The sequence below is a fragment of the Anser anser genome, assembly GCF_964211835.1.
Source record: "Anser anser genome assembly, chromosome: 5".
Lineage (NCBI taxonomy): Eukaryota > Metazoa > Chordata > Aves > Anseriformes > Anatidae > Anser > Anser anser.
Window position 1 is genome coordinate 63,786,299 of NC_139725.1, and position 11,881 is coordinate 63,798,179.

Here is an 11,881-nt window from a genome sequence, read left to right on the forward strand (position 1 = left end):
CAGCAGCCTTTCCCTAAAACATTGCTGGAATGGAAGAGGCTTTTGGAGGCGCTGAGGTTGGGTTAAAACCCCGCTGCTTCCATGGGGGGGGGGGTTTCTTCACTCACTGCTTGTAAACCCAGCCGAAGAGGGTCTGTTCCCCCTTCCACCAGCAGCCTGGCAAATTCCCCTTCCCTCGGGGAGGTTTTTCCATCCAGATCGTTTCCCTGCTCTGGTTCAGGCCCATGCCGCTACAAAAATCCGCACGTGAAAAAGGTTTCTGTCCTCAAGCCAAGCTGAAGTCAGCACCTGTGGCTGTAAATAGGACAGGGCCGGTCTCCGGGACTAATAAAAGAGGAGTTTTAAACAAACTGAAGGCTTTTTTCCCCATTCAGCGCCGTTACGCTGCGGCACTCTGGGAGCTCTGGAGGTCAGGAGCTGAGGCACACGCATGGAGAGCGGCATTTGGCTATTAAATACCAGGGGCCGGATGAACCTCCTGGGTCAGGATGTCCCCGCGCTGCTGATTGCCGGAAACTGGGAGGATGTGTCTGGAGAAGGCTTGTCCAAAATCTCTGTTCCTGCGCAGGTCCCGGCCATCTGCGCCGAGCCCCGCTGGGGAGAGCTGGGCTGACCCCATGTGGTCGTTCTCACAGAGCTGTTAGGGCACAATTTCATTTTTTAAAAGCCTGGATTTGTCGCAGCTACCTGGGTAAAATGCAAAACCTCCCTCACACCTGTATATCTTTCCCCTGGAGAAAAGGCATCGCGGAGGGAGTTAAGCTAAACCCCCTTCTGCCATTTCTCTCGCAGTGGAACTCATCCACGCTCACAGCGACGCTGTTTTAACCCGTAAAGCCGTGATTCTCAGTTTCTTTTTGCACGTGGCAGTGGGATAAGCTGCTCATTTCTTCGCACGGATGGGACCTTTCCAGCCCTCCTTCTCCCTCAGACAAAAGGAAATGGAAAAGGAGCGGGGGGGGGGGGAAGCTCACGCCCAGTTCGTGCTTTCCCCTTGCAGCAGAAGGCTCGCAGTCACGGTGATTCACGCGCAGCGCCCAGGCTCGCATCGTCCCCAGACTTTGGGTGTGCCTGAGCCCGGGGAGGTCGGCGTGTGATCCGGTCACTGGGGCCGAAGAAGTAAAAACCAAATAGTGTCGATCGTTTCCGCGGTAACCGAGTGATTCATGCTGAGGGTGAAGTATCGGGGGGAAGAAACATGGAAAATGAAAATCATGTCTCGGGAGCACGTTGTGTAATTATTTTGCTCAGCAAACCTCCCGCCCCGTGCTACGTACACGCCTTGACCTCAGCTATTTATGAAGCAGCATCTCCAGTTGATCTCTCTTCTAACATTTTCTTTATTGAAAGGGAAAGGAAAATATCACTCATTTATGCCCCCACCAAACTTTGAAAGCTGAGCAAGCCCATCCCAGCACTGGACAGCAGGTTTTGCTCAAGGGAAGTAACAGAGCCTCCTCCAAAATCAAACCCCCACAGGAGAAAAAAAAGACCAAAGCAGTCAACATTTTCACAATGAAAGCTGCCACCACCTGCAAATCCTCATGTGAAAGGGAAACCTTTGTACAGCGCTTTCATCTGAGGCACCCCTCCACAGGTACCGTGAGGCCCTCCTGAGCCGAGGGAGCCCTGCAAAGTCACCAGCAGCTTCCTGGAGGAATTCTGGAGGCCAGACCCCAGTGAAAACGCCGGGAAATGTGTGCAGAGCAACCAGCAGTAGTGCGAGAACCGCCTCGTGGTTTGCTGCTGTGCTGCGATAAGCGCCGTATGGATCCTTACTGACCTCACGTGGCCCGGGCCTTGGTCTTACACATCCCCTACTGGAAAATCTTGAAGTTAGCCACGACAAATACCAAAATCTTGATGGGAAAGGCAGCTGCCTGACTGAAACCACCGGGCTGTAACGAGAAAGCAGGCAGGGAGAAGGTGCGACGCGGAAAGCGCTGAGCGGTCTCAGGGGAAGCAGGCGGTGCTCACTTTCACAGAACCACAGAACGGTTTGGGTTGGAAGGGGCCTCAAAGACCACCCAGATCCAACCCCTCCGACACGGGCAGGATGCCACCCACCAGCCCAGGCTGCCCCCAGCCCCATCCAGCCTGGCCCTGAACACCCCCAGGGATGGGGCAGCCACAGCTCCTCGGGGCAGCCTGCGCCAGTGCCTCACTGCCCTCAGAGTGAAGAATTCCTTCCTAATATCTAAGCCAAACCTCCCCTCCTTCAGTTTAAAGCCATTCCCCTTTACCCTGTCAGTATCCCCCTGATGTCCATGTTTAAAGCCATTCCTGCATGCTTTTTTCCAACCCCCTTTTTAACACCTTCCTGCCAGACCTCCCCCAGAATCCCCTCAGTGCCCACTTCCCACCCTCCCAAACCCTGCCAGGCGAGCAGAGACCCTCCCAAAACCCCCCTATAGGCGCTGCTACGCCGCCCTGTGACCCTAACCCAGCCCCTTCCCCTCAGCGCCTCCCCCCCCCCCATCCCCTCAGCGCCGCCGCCATTTTGCGCGCCCCCCCCCCCCCGAGGCGGGAGCGCTGCGCGAGGGGCGGGGCCTCGCCCACGGAAGGGGGGCGTGGCCACGAGCCGCGAGGGGCGGCGCGATGATTCGTCAGCGAGAGGGAGGGGAGGGCGGGGGAAGGGCCGGAGCCGGGCGGCGATTGGCTGCGCGCCGCCGCGCGTGCGCGCCGGGCCCCGCCCCGCTGCCACGTCCGTGAGGCGCTAAGCCGGCGGTGGGCGCCGGGGCCGCGTGCGCGGGGCGGTGAGTGAGGGGCGGCCTGAGGGAGCTCTGAGGGGGCTTGGGGGGTCGTGAGGGGGCTCTGAGGGATTCTAAGGGGGCTTGGGGGGCCCTGACGGGATCCTGAGGGGGCCCTGACGGGACCGCGACAGCAGCCGAGAGGCCCCGCTGCCGACCGCCCCCCCTCCCCGTTGGGCTCCCTGACCCGCGGAGCCTTCCCCTCAGCGCCCCGGCCTGCCTGCCGTCGTCTGGGAGCGTAACACGGGGTGAGAGGGGCTGCTTCGGTGCCGTAAGTGCGCGGTTTCGTCTTAAAGTTACGTGTTAGAGTGAGGTGGGAGTGCGGTCGGTGTATGCCAGAGGGCGGCATAAACCGAGGTGTCTTTATGCCTGTATTTTCATTAAGGACCTCTTTCAGTTGGTTCTCCAAAGCCGCCTTCAGTCCTGGGGCTTCCAGGCTGCAGTTGTGCTGAGTTGGCCGTGCTGTGTCTTATTTTGAGAAGTAGCCATCGTTAACAGCAAAAAAAAAAGTGTATTTAATTCGAACCGCGTGAAAGTGTGTGACTACTGCATCTTTTATGGTGCAACGAAGTGAATCTGAAGATGTATAAAGGCCTTCTAAGAAGCGCTACGGAGCTGGTGAAGGGCCTGGAGCACAAGTGCTGTGAGGAGCAGCTGAGGGAACTGGGGGTGTTTAGTCAGGAGGCTCAGGGGAGACCTTATTGCTCTCTACAGCTACCTGAAAGGAAGGTGTGGGGAGCTGGGGGTCGGCCTCTTCTCCCAGGTAACTAGTGATAGGACTAGAGGGAATGGCCTCAAGTTGTGCCGGGGGAGGTTCAGGTGGGAAATGAGGAGACATTTCTTCTCGGAAAGAGCAGCCAGGCGTTGGGACGGGTTGCCCAGGGAGGTGGTGGAGTCACCGTCCCTGGGGGTGTTCAAGGAGAGGTTGGACGTGGTGCTTGGGGACGTGGTTATTGGGTGACATTGGTGGTAGGGGGATGGTTGGACCAGATGGTCTTGGAGGGCTTTTCCAATCTTTATGATTCTAGGAATTTCCCATGATAGGTTCTGTTCGTACCAGGAACCTTACCGGGTGTTCCTGTTATAAAGAAATTATTTGCTGTATGGTCAATAAAATGTCCCTTTACTTCCTTGTATCCCAAATTCTAAATCGTGCAACTCCCAGGTCCCTCGTTAATCGTTAACAGGTGTCTCACCACAGTCCTGGCAGTTCTGCGTTTCACCTGTTAAGGGGCAGTGAGGCACTACGCTTTACAGCTGAGATAGCATTAGATTTAATAAATAGAGCAAACAAGGCTGCGCAAGAAACGTTATATGGGCTGTAAGCATGCGTGCAGGCTGTTGTATCATCCGTGTTTCCACAGGTGTGGTGCGGTGGCTTTTGGCCAAGATCCTACGTGTTTGTGGGATGGGTTGGAAACAGAGCGCTAGTCCTGCCAGCTGCTGCCAACGGGAAGAATACTTGCGCACATGTTCATTTCTGTGCTTGGTGAACAATATGTCAGCAAGGGTTCTTCACGGTGCAGGAGCTTTCCTTTTCAGAGGGCTGTAGAGGCTAAACATCCAGGTTAACCTCTTATCTTTCTTTTTCCTCTCTACGAGGAAGAACCTTCCTGGCTGAACACGAAAGGGCTGTTTGTGTTGACGTTTAGCTCTGCGTCAATGTGCGTGCACTTTGTTTAACTCAGCGTCCCAGTACTGTGAAGGTCAAATACCTTCAGTTGCAGATAAGTGGAGAGCAGTTTGGGTTTCATTCGCTTTTCTTTACCTCCCTGGGGAACGGCACGACACAATCTGGAGAAATTGCATCTTTAGGGATTAAAACAGTAGAAAAGCAGAATGTTCCTTACCCGCGTGCTTTCTGTTTCAGAATACCTCTCGCAGCCATGATGCCTGTTGCAACCGTGATGCCTGATGACACGCCGATGTTTGACCCGAGTATTCTTCACGAGCTTGACTGGAGCGAGAACACGACGACGTTTTCTCCTGCTATTTCTCCGTTGGAGCCAGGAGATGGCCTAGTAATGAGACCGCTTTGCACGGCTGATGTAAATCGAGGTAGAATCCCATTTCATGATCATCACAAACAAAAGCTGGGTGCTGCACTAGCTAATACGTATTCCTCCGTTCTCTCTCAGTAGATTAGGATTACCTGTTTTACATGATCTGAGTTATTTATTTTTATCAGTAAGGTGTTAGAGCACTTGGCACCTTGGATAGCTGCTGTGTTGGTGACCCCCAAAACTGGTTTTACTGTTCTAATGGCCTTAAAAACAATCATAAAATTCAAGTCGAGTCTTTCAAAATAATCTACAGCTTCCTATTCACCGCAGCTTTAGAGGGGGAGTAGAATTGTTTGTGTTATTCCCCTCAATATAAAAGTAACGTGAACCAGCACGCTGCTCTTAGCGTATGTAGACTTCTTCACACCTGTAACAGGAGGAGAAGGTTGTTCTGAACAGACAGCTAACTGTTGCCTAATTTCAGCCTCAGCCTTTTCTTGCTTAAATGTCTGCATCTTTTCTTCTGCACTCAAGCTGCAGTTTGCTGCTGATGCGTTAGCTGATCCTGCATTGCTTATGGTCTGTTTGATTTTAAGCTTGCAGTCTATAATATGCGGAGTGCAGGCCTTTACACACAGCTGAATTAGATGATGCTGCAGGGATGTTAACAAATGGCCACGTCGGGTTTTTTTTTTGTGTGTCTCTGTCCCTCAGTGAGTCTCTATTTTTTCCCCTTTTATAAAACAGGCTTTTTCAAGGTTCTGGGTCAGCTGACTGAAACGGGAGTTGTGAGCCCAGAGCAGTTTATCAGTGAGTATATCATCGTTTCTTGGCATTTCCACGGAGCTTGCTGGGAACCAGAAGATGCTGATAGCAAATCCACCTGGGTGTGAGGTTCCTGACTGCCTGATTCCAGAGTGATTTATTAGTTCAAGTCCCCTGAGGCAGACTTTGGCACCCAGCTTTGGATTCAGCTGCAGCTATCCCAAAGGGCTTCTTGGCTGGGATATGCTTAGGTTGTGTCCTCGCTTTTGAGACCGAGCTTTAGCTTCCTGGCAGAAGGGAACGCTTGATGATGGCTTGTTTGGGATGAATTATTGCAAGCACCAGTAGTGAAGCTGAGGCTTGCCTTTGAAGCTCAGAACATCGCTGAGCTGTGTTTCACGAGTTTGAGATGTAAGAAAACTTACAGGAGGGACTGCTGCCTTCATCATAGCTCCCATCTGCCGAGGTGCTGGGGAAGGAAGGTGTTCTTAGCAGCTGGGGAAATGGCATTTACCTTGATACCTGCTTTTTCCTGGTTCCACCTCTGGGTTGGTCCAGCTGGAGCTTTCAGGTTCTGATGTTTTGGGCATGCCTCCTCTGTGATCCTGGATTCTGTGATCTGCATTCAAATCTGATGCAAGCATTAGACTTCACAGCAATTTAATCCAAGGCTAACGGTGACTGTTCTTCTCTGCTCCCACAGAAACCTTTGAGCACATGAAGAGATCTGGAGATTACTACGTTACTGTTGTGGAAGATACAAATCTCGGGCAGATCGTTGCTACAGCAACGCTGGTTATAGAACATAAGTTCACTCACTCCTGTGCAAAGGTATATCCTCTTCCTGCAGCTGTAGTGAGGAAAAAAGACCCTGTCCCCAGAATACGCGCACGTTATTTTCATGGTGTTAACTTGAAGTACCTTCTGCTGAGTCAGTGACAAAGGTGTTTTAAAAGCATCCCCCATCCTTGGGTGCTCAGCTAAGTAGTAAAAGGAAGCTTTGGCTTTTCTTAAGGGAAAAGAACGATTTGATGCCTGTCCCGTTCTCCCTCCCAGTGAGCTCTTCAGCCGGTCAGGCCGGGTTCTGGTGGAGCAGATGGCTGCGGATCTCGCTGCTGGGGAGTCCCAGCTAGGTGTAAACAGGGACTTAAAGGGATACAAATCCCTCAGCAGGGGAGAGGTGGTGGTGGGACCCCTGCACCTGCTGGGTGCTGGAAGGGGCGTTGTGAATGCCTCGCCTGCTGGAGGGATTGTATCCAAGCAGGCAGAAATGCAAGCGCGGAGCAGGGAAACGACACACCAGTGTGCTGCTCGACTAACGCTTCTCTGCTTTTTCACAGAGAGGAAGGATAGAAGATGTAGTAGTAAGCGGGGAGTGCAGAGGAAAGCAGCTTGGTAAGCTGTAAGTATCTTATCTTTTATGTCTGTCTTTGCAATTCAACGCCAGGCAGGGCCGCAAGCTCCTATCGAGCTGGTTTCTGTTGGTTTTCTTAACACACTGATGAGTGCCAGCAAACAAGTTACCTGTAGCGGTGATGAGCTGTGTCTGTGCAGGAACCTTCTCTGGGCAGAGAAAAGTTTGCAGCTGCAGTCAGTGTGGCAGGACGGGAGGTGGCGGTTGTTTGAAGTTGGCCCATCCCTTTCTGGGTGGTGGGGATAATGCGTAGTTATTGCTCCCAGGTTGCCATCTGCCTGTCCTTTGCCCTCTCCAGATGATACAGTGCTCGATTAAACTGCAGCAGAATCACTCACCAGATCTCAGAGCAGGATTTTAGTTCTGCGGGTTAGCGGGGCAGGTTCTCTGCAGCCAGACACCTTACAAGATTTTAGCCAAAAGCTATCACAAGCTGGCAGAGTGCAAGCGGAGGTTCTTACAAGCTGTAACATAAAATTGTCTGGTAGACTCTGGCATGTTGTTCTTTTTTCTTGGGGTAGCAACCATCCTGTGTACTGAAGGAGAATGCAGAGTCTGTAAAACCTGAGCGTTGCAGGTGTGAGGCTGGGGAAGGGCTGCGCGGTGGTTAGTGGGTGTTTGCGAGGGACTTCAGAACTGGCTGTGAAATTGGTGGGACTACCAAACGTTTCCAGTGGGAAAATCAATGAAGCTGGTGAAAGGTCTGGAGAACGAGTCCTGTGGGGAGCAGCTGAGGGAGCTGGGGTTGTTCAGCCTGGAGAAGAGGAGGTCCAGGGGAGACTTTCATCGTGCTCTACGGTTACCTTAAAGGAGGCTGTAGCAAGGTGGGGATCGGTCTCTTCTCCCAGTCACCAAGTGATGAGAGGAAATGGCCCTGAGTTGCACCAGGGGAGGTTTAGGTTGGATGTTAGGAAAAATTTCTTCACCAAAAGGATTGTGAAAGTCTTGGAACCGCCTGCCCAGGAAGCGTTGAGTCACCGTCCCTGGAGGTCTTCAAAAAAAACCGTGTAGGTGTAGAGCTTAGGGACGTGGTGTAGTGGTGGACTTGGCAGTTAAAGGCTGGACCAGGTGATCTTAGAGGGCTTTTCCAACCTGAATGAGTCTATCAGTTGATACCTGAAATGGAGTACTAGTTTCTACAGAAGATGATGTAGGATCAAAGATGAAATGCACTAGAAACACTTGAATTGGTCTTTATTATGTTAAACTTACTTCCCCCAGCACTTCTTTTTAAAAATGATTGATAACTTTAGCTAATTTCACATTGGCCCTGTGCTCAGGGCCACTTCCTTTAACTGCTGTTTTTTTGTCTCTTTCAGATTAACATCCACTCTTACACTACTAAGTAAGAGACTGAACTGTTACAAAATCACGCTTGAGTGTCTGCCAAAAAATGTGGCTTTCTATAAGAAGTTTGGCTACTCGGTATCTGAAGAAAACTACATGTTTCAACGGTTCTTTAATTAAGAACTTCTAGTGATTTTTTTTTTTGTAAAGACTGCTGGTGGAGGAGCTTGTGCTACAAACCGTTCTAATAATGGAAAATTTATATAGTTTATTGCTGCAAATATAATGATCCCTATAAATACTGAACATCAAATGTGTAAATCTTGCAAAAAAAGGCAACTTACTGACAATTTAGAAGGGTTCTCTGGGTTAGCTCTTAGAACTAATTTTTACTACTGTTCAGTCGAAGTGAAGCTCTTTTGTTCTAGCTGAGTTACAAAGGACTCTTGTTAAAGGGATGGTTTTTAACCAAAGGAATATATTTTTATCTCAAATTTTTTCTCGCATCGTATTTTTCTAAAGGTTTGCGCTTCTTTTCTTGGTAGCCAAAGTACAGCTCGTGGGGTCGTGCTCCGGTCTGTACTTCACTGAAGAATGATGTAGCGTGGGCAGGGAGGCTTCTCGTACGCAGAGTTAGCGATACAGGATGGGAATTTGTTCTTTCCGTGAAACCTCACTTAAGTGCTGTTGACATTAGCGTACCTAAAGTTTTATAGGCACTATTTTCTGAATCTGAATTTGTTACCATTAGTGCAGGTAGGGGTAGCCCTTACGGGCTCTGATAAAGCTGATGGTGAGTCTAAATAGTTTTTAGTGCAGGGGCCCTGCGCTTTAGCTGATAACTTGATTTGTTTTCAGGATAATTATGTTCTCTGACAAACAAACCCAGGGTTTGTGACAGGGCAAAGGAAACTGGAATGCCTGACAGGCAGAATACGCCCCACCCTTAGCGGGGCTTCTGCTAGCACTCAGCGGGAATGTTAACGCCTGCCTCTAAGAAGGCAGTAACGCGTTCAGCTTCACCAAATACATCCGACCACCTTGCTGTACTTGAACTCTGCAGGGCCGCTTCGGCCGTGGTTTTGCCGGTAACCACTTCTGCCTACTGCGTTGCAACCCAGCACGGAAATCCCAGGTCCTGGTCCCGAGGGGTTGCTGCTGCTGCTGCTTAGAGCATCCCTCTTGCTGTAAGATTGGATAAATGATTTTTTAGCACTTTTGCCCCCCGGTGGCAAGCAAATAACGTACAAAGCCCTGACTTCAACAGTAGCGTTTTGTGCGAAGGGAGTGACAAATCCCACGTCCATGAATAGGGCATTATGAATACACGAAGGTTCTGCAGAACAGTCGGTCTTGTTTGTGAGCGGGTAGGCCTTACAAAACGTTCTTTCGTTGTGGTGTGGAGAGCTCCTTCAAGCCGTGGTGCGGGGTTCTATTTAATGTTCCTGATGGTACTCCACTCAATATAGTGTTCCCTCGATAATGTCTGTTTTATTTATTATTTTTTAAAAATCTTTGTTTAAGCTGAATAAATTAAGACTGCCAACTGTATCTCTTCTGTTTCTGATTTTGCTGTCCTGCTACCTTTTATTCTGCTTTTCCATAAACCAAAAAACTGTTTGTGGGACTCCATGTTGGCTTTAAGCATACCTGACGTACAGTTTCGTCCCTACAAGTGTGACTTCTACGAAGCAAGTCTTGAAAGGAAGTCCTCAGCTCATCCTGGCGGTGCAGCCTTTGCCCCCAGCCACCTGTCCTGAAACCAGAGGTAGGCATCTGAGCTGCGATGGCTTGCAGAGGCAGCCATGACCCCAGCTTCTCACAGGTTTTAGCAGTTTGGAATTTCCAGTAGTTCAAACAGGATTGTGAGTTCTCTGATTCTACACCACCTAAATAGCTCCAGGCCCTCGTTAAGAGTTAATGAAAAGGATCAGTGCAAGCGAGGAGCAGGTGATTGTAAGACAAATGAGCTGGGCTGAAAACTCGGTTTTGTGGCTGTGTGACAATGCTTTCAGGTGGGAAGAATCCAGCTCATCAGCATGGCCTTAGCAGGGAAGGTTGCTTTGTTCTGTACCACAGGTGACGTTCTCAACCCTGTCAGACTGCCCCATGGAAAGGGTAGCAGGTAGAGAAGCTGTGCTGGGTGAGGAAAGGTACTGTCACCTCCGGAGTCACACCTGCTTAACTGCGAGGCTGTCAGGAATCCCTCTGGAGGAAGAGTGGTTTTTTACCTGAGGAAAGGTGAATGGTTTTTACGTGAGTGGGCCTTTCACAAGCAGGGGCCCCAGAATCGCTCAGAGGACGCCTACCCCAAGCACGCTGCCACCCCTGGAGGAGCGGGAATGGCTCTGCGTGGTGCTGGCAGATGCTGTTAGCGCTGATACCAGCCCAGGTGGGGACTTAGGAGGGGCACTGTGGTTTCAGGCATGCCTCAGCCAGCTGGCAGAACACCTCGTACATGCAGGTATCTGCATTTTAAGCTGTCAGCTCACAGGAACTGGAAAATACCACAACCAGTAACAGCAACAGGTGGTGGTCAAACACATCACATGTCTTCTGACCTGCAGAAGCCCTGGTAATTTATCTACAACAGAGTTGGCTCCCCAGGAATGGTAAGACCTACCCAGAGAACAAAGGAACCGTGGATTTTTGTCAGAAATCAAACAGGGAACTGTCTTCTAGTAACCTGGAGCTAACTCCCAGCTTCTCTGGAGGTTTAATCATCCTTGGGGTTTCAGCCCCTAGTTTACACCTCTCAAGAAGCAATTTCCAGCTCCTTCACTCAGGTCACCCTAAGCTGGAAAGGGAACTTTGTACCTTGACATGCAGTTGTTGATTCCCCAAAGACCACGGTACTGCAACTTTCCCTTGGAATCTGGGGAAGGAAAAAAATTCAGCCTGTAGGGGTACCCTAAAGCCCCAGGGAGGGAGCCTTGCTGCTAATTGCTACCTCTGGTTTAACCTCAGGAAGCAAATTGTAATTGAAATACATGCTAGCAGTAAGCTAAACAAAACACAAGAAATGACAGCCTTAAATAAAAGGCTGAATAATAGCACATAAGAGGAAACCTAATCTCAGGATCCCTTAGGATCTGAGAGGCTGTTATCTGCAGGGCAGCAGACCAGAATGACTCTAAGAAGTCATCAGCAGGGGGTAATGGGATTAAAAAAAAAATAGATTGGTGAAAAATCCTTAGTCATGAAGGCTGTTGGTTTGTGAAACTGTCTCCTCAGGGAGCCACCAGGACCCGGTGAGGTAACAGACCCAGACTATGCATGAACAAGCCTCTCTGGCAAGCGGTAGTTAGATGAATCAAGTGTCCTTCCGTCTGTGTTTCATCTCTGCCCTTTCCCAAGGGTTCCCAGAGGAGCTGAACTAGGAAGCAGTTTTAAGCAGAAGTTCTGGTTCCCACCCTTGTCTCATCAGCAGCTCGCAGGCGGCAGCAGTCAGCGAGCTGTACGAAGGAGGCAGCCCCGAACTCCACGCTACAGCCAGCTGGTAGTGTTGTGGGGTAAGGGGTGAGGCATCTGGGGATTTATTTATTTCCCACCAGCCTCAGAAGCCGCCTTTTAGAGTCAGTTAACAAAAACCCCACAACTGCAGAACTAGCACCGCGTGCTGGGCTGTCAGAGGACAGCAATAAAGGGAAAGTGCTGCTGAA

The 11,881-nt window shown here is 50.5% G+C and overlaps 1 protein-coding gene across 3 annotated transcripts; it reads left to right on the forward strand.

Annotated features, from left to right (window-relative positions):
- Nucleotides 1-2,628: 2,628 nt before the first annotated feature.
- On the forward strand, nucleotides 2,629-9,770 carry GNPNAT1 (glucosamine-phosphate N-acetyltransferase 1). 3 transcript variants are annotated; one of them, XM_083837366.1, is made up of 6 exons: nucleotides 2,629-2,756; nucleotides 4,621-4,808; nucleotides 5,501-5,563; nucleotides 6,222-6,349; nucleotides 6,859-6,920; nucleotides 8,252-9,770. In XM_083837366.1, the coding sequence occupies exons 2-6, from the start codon at nucleotides 4,637-4,639 to the stop codon at nucleotides 8,397-8,399; spliced, it is 573 nt and encodes a 190-aa protein (XP_083693492.1). In that variant the 5' UTR covers nucleotides 2,629-2,756; nucleotides 4,621-4,636; the 3' UTR covers nucleotides 8,400-9,770. The 3 variants fall into 3 exon arrangements, with proteins under 3 accessions (XP_083693492.1, XP_083693493.1, XP_083693494.1); XM_083837367.1 differs by lacking the exon at nucleotides 2,629-2,756 and adding an exon at nucleotides 2,847-2,998; XM_083837368.1 differs by lacking the exon at nucleotides 2,629-2,756 and adding an exon at nucleotides 2,866-3,021.
- The last annotated feature ends 2,111 nt before the right edge of the window (nucleotides 9,771-11,881 follow it).

Excerpts from the sequence above, each read along its gene's own strand:
- GNPNAT1 (XM_083837366.1), top strand. The coding sequence starts at position 4,637 with ATGATGCCTGTTGCAACCGTGATGCCTGATGACACGCCGATGTTTGAC. Across the intron at positions 6,350-6,858 it reads TCACTCACTCCTGTGCAAAG|AGAGGAAGGATAGAAGATGT; the intron begins GTATATCCTCTT and ends GCTTTTTCACAG. Across the intron at positions 6,921-8,251 it reads GGAAAGCAGCTTGGTAAGCT|ATTAACATCCACTCTTACAC; the intron begins GTAAGTATCTTA and ends TGTCTCTTTCAG.